The sequence below is a fragment of the Rhipicephalus microplus genome, chromosome 3 (assembly GCF_043290135.1).
Source record: "Rhipicephalus microplus isolate Deutch F79 chromosome 3, USDA_Rmic, whole genome shotgun sequence".
In the NCBI taxonomy this organism is placed as follows: domain Eukaryota; kingdom Metazoa; phylum Arthropoda; class Arachnida; order Ixodida; family Ixodidae; genus Rhipicephalus; species Rhipicephalus microplus.
Genome location: NC_134702.1, coordinates 253,543,227 through 253,567,305, shown reverse-complemented (window position 1 = coordinate 253,567,305; position 24,079 = coordinate 253,543,227). Strand labels below are relative to the sequence as shown.

The following is a 24,079-nucleotide window of genomic DNA, read 5'->3' as shown; positions in this document are numbered from 1 at the left end:
ATTGGTATATACGAGGGACCGTTCACCTTGCCACCCTTGCCTTTACAAATTGCATTCGTTCTACTTTTCTGCCAAGTGTCTTATATTCTCTTCTCCTGTGAGCACTTTCCTATGGACTTCGGCAGTGTTTCTTTAGTTCTGTCTTATTCCGTTATTGAGGTGAACGAAAAACCTATCTAAGCATAGAGTAGAACGATTAGAAATTTTTTCTTAGGCCTTCTTCCAGTTGAAACCCTCAAGTACTACCTATTTCTCAATTGCACTCTTTTTAATACATTCAATTCTGGGGAAGTTTCCTGGGTGGCCGTTTTAAGCGAGTCTGCTGTCACGTTTCGGTTATAACTTAGTGCTTCATACCGTTTTGACTTACTTCCTTCTTCACCTACCATATGTTGCTGTATTGCGACAGACTTCCCACCTAGCACTTGTGAGGGGTCCAAAATATTCTAGGCGTGGCCTTCTCTGTCATGCAGCATTCACTTTCACCTTCAGTTTTTGCCTTGACCATATTTTGCACAATGCCTTTTTTCTCGAAATATTAATCCCACATTTCGTTGACTTCCTCCTGTGGCGCCTTTTTGTTTTTGGCCTCCCGTAATGCTTCACATCGCTTCTCGATCGCTTCCCGGATTTCTATGTTCCACCAACTTTTTGGCTTTCTTTTTCGTTTCCAGCTAGTAAATTTCTTCCCTTTTCCCTCTGCCTCATGATTACAAGTGGAAAGAGGGTCTATTGAACGAGCCGAGCGAGTGGGTGGTAGCTCGAAAAGAACGCAGGCGGACCAAGATGATGGTGCTCGATCGACAATCTTCTGCCTTTTTCTCGTGGTGATGATAGTTAAGCCCATCATACGAACGTTCTCCTTCTTCATTATAATTACTCTTGGCGAAAAAGATGAAGCCGTCCTTGCAATATAGCAAGTGAAGACAAGTGGGTTGAAGTAGAGCTTGAGACGGTCCACGTGAGTGATATGACGTCCACGCCGACTACAGTCATTCGGTGGGGTAGTTTACGGGTGATGTACGCTCGACCATGCAGTAGGAACCATGATAAATACAGAATTGCTTAGGCGACACACTAGGAGCGCAGCGTGGTACATGCAGCCATTCAAGTGCTCCAGGAACGCACGTTCATGCAGAAGTGTGGCAGCTTGGGCTAGTTGGTATGAAATGACGATAGTTATAACGTGAGAACAGAACGCCAACACGGAAGCAGTGTCTTTCGTGTCCTTATTGTTTCTGTGTAGTCGTTCTGTTCTTACGCTATAACTATCGTTGGGGCAGAACGATGATCGTCGTCATATGAGACTCCTTCTGGCACGGCTGTTTTGCAGTAGTTAGCCGCTTGGCCAGTTTGCGGCACATTTCAACATAAGAAGCGGCTTCCGATGAGGCGTGCAGTCGTAGGGATCTGGCTCGTATGGCAGCAGAGTGTCGATGGTGTGTGATGGTGTGCTATAGTGGGTATACATGCAGAAAAAAACTGGAAAAAACGTGGTAGTGACTAGCTAAGCCGTGTTATGCGTGTATGTCACAAAAGAAGAACGAGGTCCCAGTTTGATTTAAAACAACACGCGCTGCGAGCATGTCCCCCAGAGTCAAACCGCTCAGTCAAAACGTTATCTGTAGGTAGGTAGGCTGTACTCCTCTGGTGTACAATATGGCATTGTTTAAGAAGTGCTTTGATCTAATCGAAGAGGAATACAAGCTACCGGTCACCGAGAAGTTACAGAAAAAGGCCATGATAGAGAACGAACTGGTTGAGTATGAAACTTGCTATGTTTTGATTTGTAACTGTAGGAAGAGCAGCAATTTCAGCGTACAGTGTAAGATAGTCCAAAGCCACGATAGCCCATCGGTGACCTGCCATTTTCAATGGCAGTGGTCCTAGACGTCACTTCCAATGCGGTCGAATGGGCGGCCTGGGCATGGAAGTGGCTGCAATGAACCTGTTGCAGGATGTGGCGAGTTTTTTTCACCGCTGACATTCGTGGCAGTTCCGAATGAACTCTTGGACGAAGGTAAACATTCCACGCCCTTATTATCTTTTCCGTATCCACTCGTAAGTCTTGAAGACACCGGCGTGCGCGCATTGCAGGTCGAAATAAAACAACGCACAGATTGAAGAGCGCAGTGTTTGGGAGAGGACTAGTAGCCATTTTCTACCATCCGCTGAATAGTTGCACGAGAACAAAAGCCCATCTAGAATACTGAAGTGTGGAGCCTGGTAGCGCAGGGTTCGAGTGGTCGGATGTGTTGATGTCTCAAATAACGCGTCAAGAAGTGAAGCAATCTTAGACCATTGCAGTGTGCGGAAGAGATAGTCGCCACGTCAAGAGCTGACAACGTGTTGTCTGAGGAAATAGATGCAATGTCAGGGGGTAGGGGGATCACGACAGCGCTTCAGCATCGGTATGCTTGTGGCCGGAAAAATATACAACGTGGATGTCGTATTCTTCAGGCCCAAGAGCCCAGCGGGCAAGACGACCTGATGGTTTCCTGAGCAAAGACAACCAGTATAATGCGTGGCGGTCTGTTAAGACATCAAACGTGCGACCATAAAGGTATGGGTAAAACTTGACAAGCACCCAAACGATCATCAGACATTCCTTCTCGGTGGCACTGTAGTTCGATTCAGCCTTGGTAAGAGTTCTGCTGACTTGGGCGACGACATACTCGGTGAATCCAGACTTGCGTTGCGCGAGACTCGCACCAATGCCGACATCACCACATGCAAAACAGATCGGCCGGTTATCGCGCGTTCACCAGGAATTCTCAGCGAGGGGCATTATCTATGTGGAATATGGCTGATTTAAGGCTGTGGCAGCGAAGGAAGGAGTCCATGAAATGGACGACTGATTAGGAGCGCGGACATGCGGCAGTCCATTGATCGACGAAGGCTGGTGTAGCTGCTGCCTCTTTACTGCGTCAGCGTAAATGAGAGGCGCGGCAACAAAGTGCTACTGAAAGGGCACTGGCATAGCTTTGGAAATCTGGTCCTAAAAGCACATGTCAGAGCATGGGAGCCGACAGGGTCGGTGGTCGCACTTGCTGTGGCTGCGGGAGCTAGTTGAAAAAATGGCATGAGTGAAAGCTCACGTACTATCTACTCACGCACAAAGCCTTTCATTTGTGCTGGAAGGCGGAAGTGGTCAGACACGACGTTCAGTGCACTGAGTGGTTGGTTAGGCTGCCATGGTAGACGCGTGAGAGCTCGTTGCCATCGAAATTCGTCGTAGCTCTGGCACAGATTTACCACTTAGGGCACCGTGCCAGATGACTTCACAAGGAGCACTTGAAACACGTCGTGATTGACACCCTTCATAATGTGCTGGACCTTGGTACTTTCGCTCATTGTGGCATCGAAGCGCCTGCAGAGATCGAGTAAGTCCTCGATATCGGCGGTAAACGTTTCGCCTAGTTTTTGTGCGCGTGTACGCAGGCGTTGTTGGGTGCACAGCTTATGCACGCTAGGGCGACCGAAAACCAAAGATATCGCCTGCTTGAAAGCGACCAAGTTTTCTAATTCTGATTCGCGCTTTGTATACACAAAGCCTCGCAACATTAGCCAAAGAAACATTGACGGTGCCAAACTTAGCAGTGTCACCCCACCTGTTTGGTCCACTGACGTTTTCGTAGGATGACAGGCGGTGCTCGATGCCTTGGCCTTCGGTACCTGAAAATATCGGGATGGGGGTTGCTGGCTGCTGAACCAGGCTGGAGCAAGTAGTGACTGCGAGAGGTACTGTCTGTTGGGCAGCGCCCATTTGCATGGTCGACGGCAGGGTGCGGAATCGGAATTCCTGGGTGTAGGCAATCTGGTTTTCCAGCACGATCCACCAAATGTAAAGGGGTTTTATTTAACGAGCCAAGCATGCGAGTGGTAGCTCGAAAAGAACGAAGGTGGACAAAAATGACGGTGCTCGATCAGCAATCTTGTGCCTTTTTTCGTGGTGGTGATAGTTAAGCCCATCATACCAACGTCTTCCTTCTTCTATATACATGTAACTTGTCAGTATGGTTGATCAGGCAAGTTCGTGATACATGATTGTTTAAAATAAGAGCGCATTAGGTAAACGCGGACAGGATAGACAAGGAACAGCGCTTACTGCCAACTGAAAGTTCATTCTGGAAGCTGTGAAATATGTACTGACAGATTAAACAACGTCGTAGGCACATACAAAAAATAACACGAAATCGCAAACCAAAATAACGAAACCGATAAAATATTTGTGTGTCAGCCCCACCTTAATAACGCCCTCTATACCTTAGAGCGATTACGTAACGCCTTTGCCATCTACGACTGTCCAAATAAAACAGTCGTACGTAATAAACACAAAGATGAGAGCAAAAGGATTATAACTGAAGCTGCAAACCTAGCGCGTGAACACTTTACTTGCGTGAGCAAACCTTCAATAGCTCTGTCTGATAAAGAGCTAGCGTTTTTGGACAGTTGTAGATGGCAAAAGCGTTAATTAATCGCTCTAAAGCATGGTGGGCGTTGGTAAGGTGGAGCTGACATACATACATATTATACCGGTTTTGTTATTTGGTTTATGACCTTGTGTTATCGTATGCGCCTACGAAATTGTTTTATCTGACAATATATATTCCACAGCTTTCCGAATGAACTTTTTCTTGGTAGTAAGCGCTGTTCCCTGTCTATCCTGTCCGCATGTATGGAAGGCGCTTTCATTCCAGACAATACAAGTTTGGAATAAAAGCACACTATACTCTCAGTATTTGCGTAGTAGTTTTTCGTCTTTCGACTGTTGCGGCTATATTTATTATTTGCGTATCACTTGACTGCGAGCTTCCGGACTTTGGTTTGATGTTCTGATATTCAGTTTTAAATCCCTTTTGTAATGTTATGCGTATATAATGACTACCCAAGCTGTTAATGCCTTCAGAGTCTACTCTCATCTCTCTGAATATTTCACAGGTTCCCTTTGCCATAAGACAATAATCAATGCTCGATTGCCTGTGTTCAACTTCCTGCGAGGTCTGCCCCTCACACTTAGGCACCACGCTAACTATCTCAAGACTATGTTGCTCGCGGACATCTAGCCATAACCCGCCATGGGTGTTTGAATATTCATCAAGATCCTGTGCGTGAGCATTGAAGTCCATTAGAAGGATATATTTAAGCCCCATGACCAATTTTTTAAATATCGGCGCCTTCAAATTCACTATCTCCGAATTATTTTGCTCTCAGTTTTTGCCCGTGTACAAGTAAGCTACACCTAGTTACGTTTTTTCACCCTGCTGTGCCCTATACCAGAGGTGCTCTGAACACGTTTGCTTACCTCTATCGAATTTCGCTTTGCTATGGATTAGCATTCCAACACTTCCACCTTTTCTTTCTGACATAATCGTGTAGCATCCTTTCCAAGCATAATTAACAATTCGTTGTGGCTCCTCAAAGCCTGTAAGGTGCGTTTTGTAGCAGCATAAATACCTGCCTGTTGCTTCTTTAACTGCTCTTCAATCTCTAATCATTTCGCCCTTTTTCTGCCACCATGTATATTTGACTGATTGCAACACGCGTCTTGCCCTTTCCTTTAACTTTTCTGTGGTTTTTTGCGGCAACGCTTGCCAAAGTGTCCCCCTGGTTGCTTTCCTCGTTACTAGGTATCCTGGAGACCAGTGCCTTTTGATACGCTGCAACAACTCGACTTTATGTACAAGAACTTATGTAAATATTTACAAGACTCGTTCACTATTGTAACCGTCACATGTTGCCTTGGCAGAGCCGATAGTGCAGAGCTCTGTTTGCTGCGATCAAAACCATGGTGAGGAAACGGGAGCCAGGTTTTATCCCCTTGGTTGCCCCTCCCGATTCTCCTCACGGTCAACCAAAACAATTCAGTCCGTGTATTGGACAGACTAAGCATATTTGTTGCCGTCCTCTCCTCTCGCTTTCTTATTGAAGTACTCGACCTCTCGGTTGGAGAGAGAGATGAAAGGACCGGCCTGTGCGAACTGTGCGAACGCACACAATGGTGGGGCCGTTCGGCTGCACGCCCCTTGCCATCACTGCGAGATGACTATGCTGTCGAGCGTGACAGCCGCCCCGTGGACACTAACTGAGATGGATGGGTGTCTATACACCGGATGTCTTCACGTCGCCCACCGCCACTCCCCTGGTCGAAGACCACTTATCTGGTTGTTAAAAGCGGTGACCGACCGCGGTACTCTTGCCAAAACGGGCGTCTTTACGCCGCGATTATTGTCTCTCAAAAACCAGCGCTTTGGGAAGCACTCTCTTTTGCGACAAAGAAGACTCACCCCCCTGGCGTGAGACGCCAGACCTTACAGTGCAAACGCGGTGCCTTCAGGTAGTATGCGAGAGATTATTGGTCAGTTGCCACCCTATAAATTGATAACGTGCTACTCTACAAGTGGCACCAGGGGGCGCTGACTAGTGTGGACGCGCTGATTTCGGCTCCTGCTTTTTTCATTGTTTTGGTTGGTTTCTTTCGTCGAAACCGAGTACATTATGTGTTAAACGAAGCAGTGCGTTGCGAGCACTTGACCAACACCGGCCTTTCTACGGTGAATGACTTTTTCCCCTTTATGAGTGTGTGCAGCTCCGACCACGCCACGGCACAGCTAACCCTAACGCGGTAAGCCTAACCTCGGCGAGGCAGCGCAGGTAGGCCTAGGCCTAACCCTGCGACCAAGATGGAGATCGTGGAGGGAGAAGCGATCTCTCAGGACGAAGCAAGCAGCCCCGGCTGGGTGACAGCATATGGCCGCAAGAACAGCGAGAGAATGAGAACGGCGACTACTACCCACGAACGCACCCCAATGCGTGGCGGACGAAAGGGCGCTGGCTGCACCGCCGTCCCACGGAACGCGTACCAACGCAGCGTCGCCACCTTGAAGCTCCCTCAACTTCCGAGGGACACGTAACGCATCATCGTTAGACCGAGGGACGGTCTGAATATGACGAAGGTCAGTCAAATACGTTTCGAGCAAGCCCTGGCCATGGCGGCGGCCCTGGCTCCAGCCGAAATTGAAGAGGACACGATTTGTCCCAATGCCACTGAAAACATTTATGTGGTGTGTACTCCTCATGAGATGAATGCGTGCGCGTACGTAAAGGTGCAGCAAGTCCGATTGGGCGATTGCACGTACCGGGTCTCTGTGTACCCGGCTCCCCCGATGACACGTGCAAAGGTGTGATAAGGGGTGTCGACGGGGATATCAGCGAGGCTCAGCTCCGAGCATGAATTGTGAACCCCGCAATCCAGGAGCCAACGAGGTCAAAAGAATTAAGAACACCACAGCTGTGGTAGTATTGTTCAAGTGTATGAAGGTGCCCAATTATGTGTCCTGTGGCGCGAGCATGTTTCGCTGCACACTATACAGGAGGCACACGGAGATCTGCTACGGCTGCGGAGGTTTGGGACACCCTGCTGACGTTTGCCCTAATCCAAACAGAAAGTGGTGCCGCACGTGCGGACAGAAATCACCAACGGAGGATCATCATTGCACTCCAAAGTGTTCGCTATGCGGAGGTCCACATCCCACTGCAGACAGAGCATGCAAAGACAGATTTCAAGTCCCTTTCATCGTCAGAACAGAAGGAGACGACGCCAACGCCACCGGCGCTCCAAGAAGACGCAGATGGCCCTAGGAATGGAGTCCCGTGACTCCAGCGTCTCACCTAGCGTCTCCGGCACACCCAGGAGAGGCCTCTCCGTCACGCCAGCTGCGCAGCGGCGCAAGAGCCGCTCGCGTTCCAGAGGGCGTTCGGCGTCTAGAAGGAGAATCCAGGAGGAACTCACATGGGCGGATCGAGTCAAAGAGAAGACGCCCAAGCCCAAAAAGGTAACGTGGTCGGCATCGCCGGAGCATGATGAATTAAGTGATAGTCAACAGTTACGTCGTCAGGAAATTGCTAGTCTCAAAGCAGAGCTACGCAAGCAGACAGCCGCGCAGGCCATTTCCAGCAGAGTCGAGGGCGCGAACGTGGCGGATAACGCCGTGCATAAAAGCACGCAGGAACCCCAAGTCGAGGTCAACAAGGCCAAGCGTAGGGCTCCACCTCCAAAGGATGAGAGCGACGATGAAAGCTCTCAGAACAAGATGCTAGAAGAGTTACTAAGGATTTGCGAAGAAAATCAGTTAAGCATTATTCAATTCGCGCTGCGCATGGGAGCACTTGAGAGTCAAGTAGGAGCCATAGAAAATAAGGTAGTCGCACTTGAGAATAAAATGGCTATTAAGACCAGGCCAAAGGTTCGTACACAAGCTGCAGTTGATGATGATGCGGGGGCGACCCCACAGGGTCAATAAAACGGAAACTAGCAAAATGGCGGGCACTAAAAATAATCTAGTAATTTGGCATTAGAATTGCGCTAGCTTTCAAAGGCACAAGACCTCACTGCATTAGTACGTTACGGCTCAGGCGGAAAGGCCACAGGTAATTTTGCTACAGGAAACACTGTGCGACACACCCACCTTCGCTGGTTACCAATTGGTGGCAGCAAGGGGGGAGTCCAAGAGACGTATAGCTACGCTGGTGAGCGAAAAATTGGCATACGTTGTACATGACATTAAGCCAGGTCCTGGCAGAATGGAGGCGCTTTTCATTGAGGTTATTCCTAACAGGTGGCCTAAACAAAGCGTGTTCATTCTAAATGTTTACAGCCCACCATCCGATCAGAGACAGTCTTTCCACTCCCTGTTTACGAAGGCTGCTACACTCGCTAGACAGTCAACGTTAGTAATCGCGGGAGACTTCAACGCCCCACATAACGCATGGGGGTACATCAGGCAAACGGCTAAGGGCATAAATCTAGCGCGGGCAGTCCATGACCTAAGGCTAACAGTCATCACCGATCCCCTGTTTCCCACGAGACTGAGCACGTCGGTGGCTAGAGACACCACCCCCGATCTCGCGTTTATCAAAAATTTACAGCAAACAACCTGGGATAACAAGCAAGAAAACCTGGGCAGTGATCACTTCATCACTAGTGTTACCATTCAGGTCAGAGCCCCAAAGGCCAGAGAATTTAAAGTGACGGACTGGGATGCTTTCCAAAAGCTCAGAAACGAGGACACGGGCGAATACGGCAGCTTCAGCGAACTCATTCAGACACTCAGAGCAGACATTTAAAAGGCCACAAAAACTATTCAAACCGAGCTCGATGTTTCCAGGATGGATCCGCACCTCGCACATCTCTTGGAAGCCAAAGTCTCCATTTTGAGGCCATGGAAAACACAGAGGCTTAACCGATGGTTAAGAAAGAGGGTTGCGGAACTTAATAGGGAGATCGAACAGTACTGCACCGAGTTAGCTCGGCTACGATAGGATGAGATCTGTTCAGCAGTCGATGGACGCATGCGTACAGGGGGGAAATGGAATGTTCTTAAACACATGCTAGATGACACGCAGACAAAAGGCAATCAAAGACAGGCACTGTCCCGCCTGATTCAGAAGCACAGACAAGAGGGTGGAACGGAAGAAACGCTGTTAGACGAGGTAGCGAATAGATATCTCCCGCTAGGCGCAGGACGCTCAGAAGAGTATCCTGAAATAGAATGTGACACGGTAAAAGATCTCGATGATCCCTTCACGGAGTCTGAAATTAGGGCCGTCCTTCACAACTTGAATAGCAGGCCAGCCTCAGGACCTGACGGCATCTCAAACAGACTGTTAAGGAACCTGGATGATAGATCGATTAAGATACTAACGAAAGAGGTCAACAAGACTTGGGAGAGCGGAAGCGTGCCGGCAGAGTGGAAAGCGGCCTCGATTGTGTTTATTCCGAAACCGGGTAAGCCATTAAATCTTGACAACCTAAGGCCGATATCGCTAACTTCCTGTTTAGGCAAGGTAGCGGAACATGCAATCAGAAGTAGGATCTCGAACAACATACAACGCAAGGAACTATTCGCACCCAACATGATCGGCTTCAGGCCTGGCCTTTCCACACAAGATGTAATGCTACTTCTTAGGAAGCACATTTTCGATAACAACACTAGGGATGTTAGGGGGATCTTATCCCTTGAATTGAACAAGGCCTTAACACCGTATCTCATCGCTTTGTCTTGCAGGCCACGGCCAGCCTAGGTCTGGGAGCAAAGTTTCAGGCCTTTCTTAGGTCATTCCTGATGAATAGAACGGCTACCATAAGGATCGCTCAACACAAGTCAGACGAGTTCACCTTATTAGCCAGAGGCACTCGCCAAGGGGTGGTCATCTCCCCCTTGTTATTCAAGATAGTCATGAAGGGCTTATCGGAGAGGCTCAGATCCCTGCCTAATATAGGCCACTCAATTTACGCGGACGATATCACGATGTGGTGCCTGGGAGGATCACTCGCAGAAGTAGAAAACGCGCTGCAATCAGCCCTAGACGAAACGGAGTCCTACTTGGAAGGCACAGGCCTCCAACTCTCTCCAAACAAATCAGAACTGTTACTGTACAAACTGGCCAGGCAAGGCGTTAGGAGACTTCCACACCTTGACCAAATTCCCATCTCTCTTTTTGCAAGAAATGGACAGCGCATTCCACGAGTAGATTCAATCAAAATCCTAGGACTACTGATTGACGCGAGAGGGTGTAACGCCAAAACCCTGATGCACATCACGGCCAAAACCGAAAGCATGCTGAGACTTGTTGCTAGAGTATCAGGACGCAGAAAGGGACTAAGTGAAGCCAACCTACTTCGTATCCATCATGGCATCGATGAATTAACTAACTGGCCCATTGAATTATTTCTCCCACTCTATATATATATATATATATATATATATATGTATGTATATATATATATATATATATATATACATATATATATATATATATATATATATATATATATATATATATATATATATTTATATTGAATTAACTTGCAGATAGCACATAAGAAAAGGATCGTATTTACTAACGTTTCGGCCGTGCCACGGCCGAAACGTTAGTAAATACGATCCTTTTTTTATGTGCTATCTGCAAGTTAATTCAATATAGAAAATACCCGGACCTGTCGTGCCTTCCCTTGAAGTTCTATATATATATATATATATATATATATATATATATATATATACACCACGTCTCACATCGTATACTTTGTATTTGGTATCTGTTTGATATAAAGCAGTATCAGTTACAATATATTTTCGCAATATATATTTTTTATTTTACAATATATAAACTTTTGTGGTGGTTATTACCGTTGTTGTTCATTTGTTTGTTTTGAATTGCGTGTAATGTATACCTTCACTAGAAGTGTCAGATCGCGCGCGTTTATAGTTACACACTTTTTTAAATCAATATCAATTCATATACGATTTACTTATTTATGTAGTTAATATTGATACACAACAGCCAGCAGGGCCTTGCCGCAAGAAAGACAAAGACGACGTTGATTGCTGGTTGTTAATGAATGATCCCTTTCGAAAAAAAAAACGAATGGTGGACATGATGTAAACCACCACCCACCATTATAGTGAATTAATGCAGTGGGAGAATGCTGGAAAACGTCCACTATGGCGCATGGTGGAATATGGTGGGTGCTGCAGTTACGGCAACGTTTCAGTGCGAAATGGCGTCAGAACCACCGTGACGAGCTGCCACAAAAAATGAAAAAATAATTATAAAAAACGATGCCCGTCCTGTAAAAAAAGCTGCCAAAGAGGATCGAACGTGCAACCTGTCGATTCGCATTCGGAGACACTAACAACTGCGCCATACCAACTTGACGTATTTGGCGTGTTAAACAGCTAGTTAACATATAAACTTACGGTTAAACTTCAGCGTTGTTTGTCGTGTACTCGACATAGAGAAGATCTGCACCTGCGACTAAAATTTGCTCATTTATTAAACACAAGCAACTGCTGCCTGTAATGATTGCCACTGCGATAATGGCACCAGCGCTATGTTTTGTTACAATTCACAACCGCAAAAAAAAAACCAAATGACTTGGGAGCAGCTACAGTTTACCGGTGGGGTCTGCCAAGTTTAGTATTCCTTTCGCGCTCGTTCCAAAGAACGACATCTGCTCACGCTATTTGACGCCTCTAGGCTCATTCCACAGATACGCCCACCTAATTTTTTAGCACAGCGTAGAGGGCAGTCGTGCCAGCGCACTCCTGTAGCTCTTTTGCTATAGCAACAGCTACATAACGGCTTGGCCAAAATGAATGCAGCGTGCTGGAAACATTACGATATCATATTTGTTCCCCAAGCGTACGAATTGCCAAGCCTGTGTTCTCGCATAAAATCTAGAGAAGTACCGGTGAGTGCGACCGGCGGCTGTCGGTGAGGGGAGACGTACGTTCTCTGGGAGTGCTGAAATCGCGTCGCATCAATGTTTGTTTATTCTTGCGCGGACACCGTACCCAATGAAAAATGCTTCATTTAGAGTAATTGATGCCTTGGCTGTGCTGTATTCTCATTCTTAATGGTCAAAATTGTGTTATTGTGAAACCTAGAAACACTGATAGCGCAATTGTACGGGCTCGGTCGGTAGGCCTAACCTTTGGTGGAAATCATGGTGGTGGAACATATGTAGTGTACAGACCCTAGCTTGGTACACTATATAAATTGCCCGCCATTATAAGCCCACCCATCATCTGCATGCGGCTTCCCAACATTATCGCAATGGTGGGCAGAGCTTCTCAGCTTGGTACACCATGTGGCCCGCTATAACAAGCAGCACCCATCATCTGCTTAGTGCTTCTCATAATTATCGCAATGGTGGGAAGAGCTTCACAGCTTGGTACATCATGTGGCCCACCATAATAAGCACCACCCACCATCGTCAGCGCATCACAGAAGAAGATGGAATTCTTCAAATGTGAGGCACGGTCGACTGGTGCTTATGCTGCTAGCAAGTTGGTGTGCGAGATCGACGCATTGACAGCACTGATGGCAGGTTCAGCATCCCCGCTTACCGCAAACGGAAACTCGCCATCCAAGAAGTAGTTGAGAAACGCAAAGGACTTTCTTCCTTCTTGGAGCTACGTTGCGACAATGCTGAGTGCTTGAAGTCTGTGCTTTCGTCTACGCATACATCGAAGTGGATCAACTCGGCCGGCGAGTGCGGTGACCCTAGCGTGAACATTCGCTACGACAGCGGGAACTCGCGCGACCGCTTCGCCATAAGCGTGCAGGCTGTTTTGGCAGCACGTGCCATAGGTGCGGGACATAACCAGCTTTCGCGATTTTGTGCGATCATCGGCATGCCAAAACCTATGCCTCAAAAGACATTTTCTGGTATTGCCAAGAAGCTTCATTGTGCTGCTATAAAGGTTGTTAGCCAAAACTTGGAAAATGCACGAAGGATCATGAAGGACAACGTTGGCGGCGGCGATGTGCTGGTCATGTTGGACGGCACTTGGCAAAAAAGGGGCCATAAAAACCACAACGGAATGGGCACAGCTGTGTCCCTGGACACAGGTCTTTGCCTCGACTTTGAGGTCATTCCGAATTACTGCCTCGCTTGCAGTATACACAAGGACAGAGGTGGTGATGAAGAAATAGGGAAGTCTTCCACCACCCCGTTTGTGAAAAAAAAAACACAGATTGTTCATCCCAGGCAATAGAATCTGAAGCAGCAGTGCGCTTATGGCAGAGGACGTTGTTATAGAATACCCCACTGCACTTCACAAATTTTTTTAGTGAAGGCGTCTGTGAGGCAAAGGTGTATGGCAATACTGTCATCGAAAAAGAAGAGTGCACCAACCACGTCTCAAAACGCCTAGGCACTGCTTTGCGAAAAATGGCAACACCACTGCAACGTGGGGAAAAGCTAAAAGCACAGCCGTTCAGAAGCTGAAGACATATTATAAAATAGCTACAACAAATCACAAGGGCAGTGTCAACAGCATGTGCACTTTTATATGGGTCTCTTATTTTCATTTTTGCTCCAGTGATGGAGCCAATTGCCATAAAAACATAGGCATGCTGAAGCAAAAAGGGGGCGTGGCCTTCACAAGGCCACAGCCCCTTGTTGACTAAAGCACAGGGCTTGGCAAATATGCCTATTTACAAGCGCCATAGCAGCGATGGCGTAGTGGTTAGAGCATCCGACTCGCATGCAAAAGGTCCATGGTTCAAATCCCGGTGCCGCACAGTTCCCAACCGGATAAAAAAACTCGCGTGATGATGGAACTGCATTACGGTGCCTGGGGTGTGGCCTCACCAGTAACTACCGCCGGGAACGCACTTCCTCAAGGATTAGCTACCCTGGTGCATTATCCGGCCACTACCTCCCACATGCATACGTCAAATAACTCATGGCCCTCAGTCCCCAGCAGCTGCGAAGCAACTGGCCACGGCGGCGGTCAGATCTGCAACGCAGCAGAGGGTGCTAAGAATCTCTGGATCCGGACAGGCCGCCATTGGAACCTGAACTCGGCAACGTTTAACTCTAGAACCTTATCTAGTGGGGGAAGTCTAGCTAAACTATTAGAGGAGCCAGAGGGTGTTAAATGGGATATAATAGGGCTCAGTCAGGTTAGGAGCACAGATGAGGCCTATACGGTGCTACAGAACGGGCACGTCCTTTGCGATCGGGGCTTGGCAGACAGAAGATAACTAAGACTGGAATTCCTACTTCACAGAAACATAGCTGGCAACATAGAGGAATGCTATAGCATTAATGAAAGGGTGGTAGGTATTGTAACTAAACTGAATGAGCGATACAAGATGAAGAGGGTACAGGCTTACGCGCCGACATTCAGCCATGATGACGCTTCATTTAAAAGCTTCTATGAAGACGTGGAATCGGCAATGAGTAAGGTAAAAACACAGTATACAATACTGATGGGAGACTTTAATGCAAAGGTGGGGAAGAAGCAGGCTGGAGACCATGCAGTAGGAGATTATGGCATCGGTGCTAGAAACGCCAGTGGGGAGCTACTATTAGAATTCACAAAACGCAATAGTTTAGGGATATTGAATACCTTCTACTGAAAACGAGGAAACCGCAACTGTACATGGAGGAGCGCTAATGGCGAAAATAGGAACAAAATAGATTTTATAATGAGTGCACACCCAGGCATCGAGCAGGATGTGGAAGTGGTTGGTAAGGTACGATGCAGTGACCATAGAATGGTACGGTCTCGAATTCGCCTAGACTTGAGAAAGAAACAACAGAAACTGATATTCAAGAAGCCAGTCAATGAGTTAGCACTTAGAGGGAAAATACAAAAATTCAGAGTCTCGCATCAGAACAGGTACTCGGCTCTTAGTGAGGAAGCCAACCTTAGCATACATACAATGAATGATAATCTGACGAGTATCATTACAGAATGTGCAGTTGAAGTTGGAGGCAGGGTAGTTAGACAGGACACTAGAAAGCTTTCACAGGAAACGAAGAATCTCATTAAGAAGCGTCAAATCATGTAAGTCTCAAGTACAACAGACAAAATAGAACTGGCAGAGCTTTCGAAGTTGATTAATAGGTGTAAGATATCCGATGTAAGAAGGTATATAGTGGAGAGAATTGAACACGCTCTGAAAAACGGAGGAAGCGTTAAAGCAGTGAAGAGGAAACCTGAGATAGGCAAAATCTGATGTATGCACTAAAGGACAAAGAAGGCAACATAACTACCAATATGGGTACGATAGTTAAAATAGCAGAGGAGTTTTACAGAGATCTGTACAGTAGCCGGGACAAACACGACTTTAATACTATAATAACTAGCAGTAACCCAGATAACACACCACCAGTAATGATAGAAAAAATCAGAAAAGCTTTGGAGAGCATGCAAAGAGGCAAAGCTGCTGGTGAGGATCACGTAACATGACATATGCTGAAAGATGGAGGACAGATTGTGTTAGAAAAAGTAGCCACCCTGTTTACGAGGTGTCTCCTGACGGGAAGAGTACCAGAGTCTTGGAAGAACGCTAACATCATCTTAATACATAGGAAAAGAGACGACAAGGCCATGAAGAATTACAGGCCGATTAGATTGCTCTCTGTTGTATACAAGCTATTTACAAAGGTAATTGCTAACAGAGTAAAGAAAACATTTGAATTCAATCAACCAAAGGAACAAGCAGGATTTCAAACAGGCTACTAAACAATCGACCGCATTCATACTATCAATCAGGTAATAGAGAAATGCTCAGAATATAACGAACCACTATACTTAGCCTTCATAGATTACGAGAAGGCGTTTGATTCAGTAGAAATATTAGCCGTGATGCAGACACTGCGGAATCAGGGCATCGATGAAGTATATATGAACATCCTGGAAGAAATCCACAGGGAATCAACTGCTACCATAGTGCTTCATAAAGAAAGCAACAGAATACCAATCAAGAAGGGTGTAAGGCAGGGGGACTCAATCTCACCAGTGCTATTTACCGCGTGATTACAGGAGGTTTTCTGAAGCCTAGAATGGGAACAGTTAGAGATAAGAGTTAATGGAGAGTACCTTAGTAACCTGCGCTTCGCCGATGACATTGCATTGCTGAGTAACTCACGGGACAAATTGCAACTCATGATTACGAAGTTAGACAAGAAGAGCAGAAAGGTGGGTCTTAGAATAAATCTGCAGAAAACAAAAGTAATGTACAACAACCTCGGAAAAGAGCAGCGCTTCGAGATAGGTAATAGTGGACGTCAAGTTGTAAAAGACTATGTCTATTTAGGGAAGGTAGTAACCGCGGAGCCGAACCACGAGGTTGAAGTAACTAGAAGAATAACAATGGGGTGGAGCACATTTAGCAAGCACTCTCAAATGATGACAGGTAGATTAGCACTATCCCTCAAGAGAAAGGTATATAGCAGCTGTATCTTGCCAGTACTTAGCTACGGAGCAGAAACCTGGAGACTTACAAAGAGGGTTCAGCTTAAATTGAGGACGACGCAGCCAGCAATGCAAAGAACAATGGTAGTTGTAACCTTAAGAGACGAGAAGAGAGCAGAGTGGATTAGCGAACAAACGGGGGTTAAGGATATCATAGCTGAAATCAAGAAGAAGAAATGAACATGGGCCGGGCATGTAGCGCGTAGACAGGATAACCGCTGGTCATTAAGGGTAACTAACTGGATTCCCAGAGAAGGGAAATGGGTTAGGGGGAGACAGAAGGTTAGGTGGGCAGACGAGATTAAGAAGTTTGCGAGTATAAATTGGCAGCAGCAAGCACAGGACCGGGTTAGCTGGCGGAACATGGGAGAGGCGTTTGTCCTTCAGTGGATGTAGTCAGGCTGATGATGATGATGATGATGATGACAACACACACTTGAGTAGACATAAACATGGTAGCAAAATTATGACAGTTGGAAGACATACCAGACAGTTACATATCAAATACATACAGGACGGTAACAGATGGGACATATACATGGCGGATGCTATGAGGATACAGGAACTCGGCGGCCCAATTGTTACATCTTGAAGTCATACAGTTTTGGTCCTCATGCTGCCTCGGGGAAATGTGATGGCATAAGTGATAATGCTTTTCAGTTAATGGCAGTTGCAATATAGCAGTTTGCAATGCATAGAAACATGTTCATTTGTATGTATATATAAATGTGAAAAAGTGCGAAACGATGTAAGTCTCACTATAGTTAGTAAGTTCTTGGGAAAGTAATGTGCAAACTCCACCAGAAGTCCATTGGGTAAATCACTGATCAATATTATACATATAGTAAGACCTTCATTTTCATTTACAATGCCTGATTGGTGCAGCTGGTCGTATAGAGAGAAGAGGTGCGGTGGAAAGCAAACACGGGTACAAATAAAACACAAAAGATATTTTTCATGTCTCGTTGCCGCATAAAAGTGAACGATACAGGACAAAAACCATTTGTGTTTTGTTTGTTCTTTTGTTAGCACCAAACCTCCTTTATCATACATCACCAGATGCACCAATTAAGCATTAAAAATAAAAATTAACGGTCGACTACGTGCCCCCTAATGGTCGGAGATTTAACCAATGCTTATTTAATGGAGATTAGGTTACGAAAACAATAATGCAATAAAGCGGCCAATATAACCGTTGAACGTCCGCCCTGGACACCCGCAGGACTGCCACTGGATCGCCAAGTAGTATGCGCCTTAGAGTCCTGCCGATGTCCGCTGGACGCCGATTGGTGACTTGTGGATGACCAGTGGACGACCGAGACATGCAGCAGCGGTTGTCCAGTGGACGTCCATTGGTGTTTAAATGCCCATTGGGTGCTAATGCACGTTGAAGAACACCAAATGGTCTGAAATTCCGCAGACCTCCACTATGGAGTCTCTAATAGTAATATCGTGGTTTTGGGAATGTCCTAGAATTGCGGTTCATCCGTCGTGGCATATCGGCGTGCAGCAAGAACCTAGACCAGACGTTTACAAGGGCACATGTGACTAGCAGTAGATTGAACGACCTCTACTCACTTATGGTCAGCGTACACTGAGGATGCCACCCACATACGTAGCGAAACGTGTATGTAAATTGGATATCTTTGTGTTCAGATAGTTTGCAGTGAATGTTCAAGAATAAAAAAATGCTAAATCTTAATAATATTACCACAGCTGTGTTCCTATCAACATAGACAGTTTTCGTTCGTACAAAATTTTATTATGTTACAATACGTTTCTGTCCTGAACACCAGTTCTGTAGGTACTAATAGGGAGACAAATCTGATGCCCCTGGTGCAGGAGGAGGTGCTGTCGCTGCCATCACCATACGAGACAATGTGCAGCAAGTACGACAGCAAGAGCGGCGAGTACAGCTACGCCGACGGCGTTGTACAGTCCGAGGTATGTGCTTACTGCGGCCACCAAGCATGCCGCCGCACAACAAAGCATGCAGAATTTCGGCTTGTTAACTGCGCCCTAGGGCGCCCACCAGAGACATAGCTGTGGGTGCATGCTCAATCACAATAGTGGGTGATGACAGCAAGTAAGATGTCTTGCGGAGTTGGAGTATACTTTTTAAAGCTAAACACAACAAATATTGCCCTCGGCAAACGAAATTTACTTGCGGTTTGCTTTTAACGGAGTCATTGTTTATTTGGACTAATATTTGCGAAGCATTCTGATAAAAAATTGAAAGCAGCGAACGTGATTATCCGGAATTTGTTCTACTCACACAATAATTAGCGGCGATTGCAAGCGTTTGTCGAGCCAAAGTATAGCTCATGAACCTATGTATATGTCTCTCGCGTTACCTGTTAGGCTGGGTGCTGAGTGGATTCCGTCGTTGTAGGAAAGATCTCACGCAATTTGTATGTACTCTTCTGTGAACACCCGATGCTAACCTAGAAAGGTTTCAAACCTATGTGGTGGAGTAATTCTTCCCTATGTTCTCAAATGTGGCGAAATCGGCAGCAAACATATGAGTCCGCAATCATTTCAGCTCACTCTAAAGGGAAAACCTGGAAAGCTAAAGAAAACTTGCAAAGCTACAGAGAAAAACCTGGAAACCAACGCTGCGCCAAGCTCTTGCTTCAGCTATTTCACCACAAACTATGAAAACTAGAAGTGTTCACGCCTTTATATAATTTTTTGTAACAATTCTTCCGCACCGTGGACCGCGTTCATGGTATACCATCGTGAATATTTTAAAATGCAACGAAACTCATTTTCCAGGAAATAGCTTAAATATGGCTGTTCGCACTGAACACATAAATAAGCTGCCCATGGTCAGCCCAGGAGGAATTATATTTATTATCGTGCTGCCTGAGTCTCAGTGGGCTATATCTGAACATAACGTATTCAACAGACCGTGTACGAAAACCTGTAACCTTTAAACAAAATTTACACTTCAAAGACACTCAAGCCTAATAAACACTTTTGTTTACTTTCTTTCACCATACCAACTTCTACAGGGCAACACCGCTCAAGTGGGATCCTTTGAGAAGGTCGATTTGAGAAATGTCGAGAGAGGAGTGAGCGGCTTTAACACGTAACACTTTGTCTCGCGTGGCACGAAAGTAGTTCCATCTCTGCATGCAACACGGCTAGTTTGTTTATACTTTGCGACATTTGCATTTTTGAGGTAAGAGAAGAAACACGTGAGTAACAGCAGGACAGAAGTTGTGAACAGCACTTGTTTGATGATTCTGTTTGTGTCATATGCAAACAAATATGCCTTCGTGACATATATGATGTTTTATATATTGTTTGTTTTCAAGGTGGCGTTGCAAACAGTTTTCACCATATGAGAAAAAATATTGTGCTCGAAGTGAGCACATGTAAGCGTGCTCGCGATTTTGTTCCGCAAGCGTTCCAAGCATGTTGTCGGCTACGGTTGGCTTACGTTGGTGTCCGTATTACAAGCTGATTTCTTGCATGTGTTATTTTTAAAATTTGCTATTGAACACTGAACCCCAGTACAACAACCGTGAGACTTTCTCCATTTTATTTGGAAGACGATGGGCGAAATTATGCTTCGTTCACGCAATTCGAGGACAAACTTTATTTCTGATTGGCCTTTTTAACAAAGCCTTCACTGGTGCAGTTTCTAAGCGGCATGGTAACAGTGATATGACAATATTGTTTTTTAACATAGGGCTGGATTGTTCACCACAACGCAAAGGCCAATATTTAACAAAATTTAAAACTCATTTATTTCGGACATGAAATACAACTTAATCAACTTATGAACGATGGTAATTATGTTGAGAGGTGTAGAATCCATGTAGGCACGTGCAACTTTTTCGGCATTGTCTTAAGTCACTGCACGTGCGTTATATAACTGGATATTACCCACTGATCTAAAGCATCAGTAACTCTATGTTTCATTAAACATTCATTTCTCAGGAGTGCAGTAGCAAGTGCATCGCGGACCATTGGCAACAGCACTGCAGTTGCTTCTCCAAACTGTACTCTGTCAAACATAGGCGGCACGGCCCCATTTGCGAGTACATTGACCACCGTGAGTATTTGTACATGTGATAGAGAGATCGGTGTCGGAGAAGCATGCACCTGCATACATTTTTTGAGGTTCGTCAATTGTGCGGCTGTACACAGCATCACATAATAAAAAAAAATTCCACCATATCCACGAAGTGAATGATGATGAGTGGGCGAAGCTCCGGAGGTAAACCTGGTAAACCATGAATCCTCTGTACATTTTGCCCACTCGATTTTATTACATCGCTCCCCCTAGCGTACGTCGCCGCACTAAATCGAACGATTGCCTTCAACCAATGACACGCGCCATATGTGACATCATTCCTATTTTATAATATCTCGCGTCTTTCATCAACTACAAGTACCGCTTTCTAGTTTATAACATCTTGCATCTTTTCATCATCAGCTACAAGTACCACCATCTAGTAAACACTACAAGAACTAAACGAGAGGTGGCTACATACAGGAGACGGTACCGCCATCTAGTGAACACTGCAAGAACTAAACTAGAGGTGGCTACATACAGGGGACGGTACCGCGATCTAGTGAACACTGCAAGAACTAAACTAGAGGTGGCTACTTACAGGCTACAGGGGACGCACAGCCCACGTCCTAAGGAGCTTCGCCCCTAAAAATGTCCCCACCTTCCCTAAGAGAATGGGGAAAAAATGCGCAAGCATTGCATAACTCCCCTAATGGCTTTTCGCACGTGAGAATCAAGCGTTAGAATATACATCTTTTATTTGTGTTACCCTTTTTGCTAGGGACATCGCTGGCGAGAGACGTTCGCCTTCACCGACTTTTGCAATCGCCTTGAGTGGCATTCAGCCAACGAATTGTCAAGAGTAATGGCACGTTAGCACTGGAGAGTTGAAGAAAAACGAAAACGCCAGAGCAGCCGGAAAACGCCAACCGCGGGCGTCGAAGATGTTGACACTAGTTCTGCCCCATCCCACCACCGATGCCGTCGATACCTTGAAATTATTTCGATTTCGCCAGCTTTTTGAAAACTAAAGTTCATACCGAACTCTAGTTATTCACGCCAAGTAGTGAAAAGAAACACTCGCACCTTTTCAAACGTCGTTTTGAGAGATAAGCCAGCAGAAACGACACGAGCGACCACTCCAGAAGTGGCGGCGGCGCGTTCAGTTGGCTGTACACAAACGCGAGACACGTTGGGGCATTCTATTTATTTTTATTTAATTGTTTATTTCATAATACCTCTAAAGGCCTCCGAAGGGGTATTACATAGGGGAATGGACACATGAAACAAATCTTTGTACGCTTATACAATGTAGAAACAAGATTATACAAAATAATGAAAGCGAGCTAAATACAAAAAACAACAACAAAAACCAGATACTTTGGAAAAAAAGAAAAAAAGTAGAGAAAGAATATTGAATACTGTAAACATAAATTAAGGGCACTAACCAATACAGTATGCAAAGAAAAAAACTAAAACGAAGGCATGATCTAAAGATACAAAAGTTTGCAATCAACACATAAATAATACAAATTAAGCGTGTACAACGGTGGTGAAAATAACACATGGTAACAAGAAAATGAAACACTGATGTACATATGCAGAAGCTTAACGAGAGTACACGCGGTTAATATCTAGTCGAAAAGGTTGAGTAAAGGTTCGTGAAATGTTGTGAAATCTGCTTGAGTGGCAATGTGGGGTGGAAAGTTATCCCATGCAACTAATGTTTGGGGAATGAAGGACTTAGCATAATGAGCTGAGTGACAAGTTATACGTTTTATCTTAAACATATGGTCTGTGCGTGGAAAGATGACTGTTGGTGCTTCAAAGATGAGGTGAAGGTATGGGTGATGATAGAGTTTGTGGAGAAGCAAAAGGCGGCCAGTTATGCGGTGATGAGATAAGTCGTCAAGCTGAGCGCGAGTATTTAGTGCTGAAATGGTAGTATATGGTGAATCATCAGAAAAGATAAAACGAGCTGCACTGTTTTGTAAAGAATCTATTTCTTGGGTTGTGTGGATTTGTGAGGGATCCAAAATAGCTGATGCGTATCCTGCTCACTGCCGCTGCACCGCCTACTTCCAGAGCTCTCTGCGATCGTAATCCAAGTCAGGCTCTCGACTAGCGCGTCCTCGTTGAGACCATCAAGCTTCGTCGTGCTGCACGGGTAGTTTTCGATTTGAGCCAATGGGAGCCACCGCCGACGCCTGTGCCACTATATAATATGCGGCAGGCTAGTTAGGTCACGTGGTTCGATCTAGCGCAGCCAAGCTTGTGAAGCGGAAACCGTATCCGGTTTCGCGTGGCGGGAAAATCGCGCTCGGACCGATTTTTGCGCGCCCGCCGCGCGGCGTGGTTTTCCCGCCACTTGAGTGGCGAAACGAGCCAGTTTCCGGAGAGTTTCGCTGGTATCGCTCTCTGCGAGGCCAAGTGTGAACGCGCCTTAAGGGGCGCGCTTCACTCCATCGGATGGGAGAGTGGGGCGCAGGGAGGAGAAAGAGCGAGTGGCGAAAGGAGGAGAGCAGCGAAGAACTGCAACTGTCATTGTACCAAACGGCCATAATATCAGCGTCCTATCAACACAAATGCTACACAAATTCTGGCAGCATAAACGCTACAAACGAGTTTCAAACACACTGCATTGAGGCGGTGGCAAGTCACGTTCAAGTGAAAGAGGTGGGGGCTCCGGTTGCTAAGGGCGACGATAAGTGCACGCCCGCAGATGTTGCTGACAGTGGCCGACGCTGAAGCGTGACATGGTGGGGGCTCCTGTCGTTAGGGGCGGACACGCCTGCAGCTGTTTTTATGGGAGATGGCTGTGAACAGACCCTTCGAACACCTACATAGCTCTACTGAGAAATGTATTTGCATTTAAAAAAAAACGACCACAGAATAATAGTATGTATGACGTGGTTCATAACGCTGCAGTGTTCAAGCAATTGAAGAAGTTGCCGTACGATTCTAGACATTTTTATTTGTTTAAAGGTACCTGATATGCTTCGTTTTTTTCTCAGCATACGTGCCGTAATTCAAAAATAAATATGCTAATTCAAAATATTTGACAAAACGCAATAGTGTGAGTAATTGCTTTCGCGTTGCGTTCTTCGACATCATTGGTTGTGGGAACTTTTCTTGTGTGTAATCTGTGTTTTGAGCGTAGTCACTTCCTCATTTCTTTGGGGCTTAGGAAAGGCCGCATAAACCTCTTCGTGGCACGTGGTGGAGACTCTGCGTACTCAAACGTATGTTAAATTTTAATGGCGGATCCAGATCA

At 45.9% G+C, this 24,079-nt stretch overlaps 1 protein-coding gene across 4 annotated transcripts in view; it reads left to right on the top strand.

The window, feature by feature from the left end:
* Positions 1–24,079, top strand: part of LOC119159444 (uncharacterized) — a 633,480-nt gene that overhangs the window by 543,639 nt on the left and 65,762 nt on the right. For all 4 annotated transcript variants that reach the window (XR_012894521.1, XM_075890909.1, XM_075890908.1 and 1 more), the window contains 2 exons: positions 18,624–18,725; positions 20,730–20,844. Coding sequence is in view for 3 of the 4 variants with exons in the window: in XM_075890909.1 (XP_075747024.1) it covers positions 18,624–18,725; positions 20,730–20,844 (217 nt within the window). In the remaining variant the exon portion in view is untranslated. The remainder of the gene's footprint in view (positions 1–18,623; positions 18,726–20,729; positions 20,845–24,079) is intronic.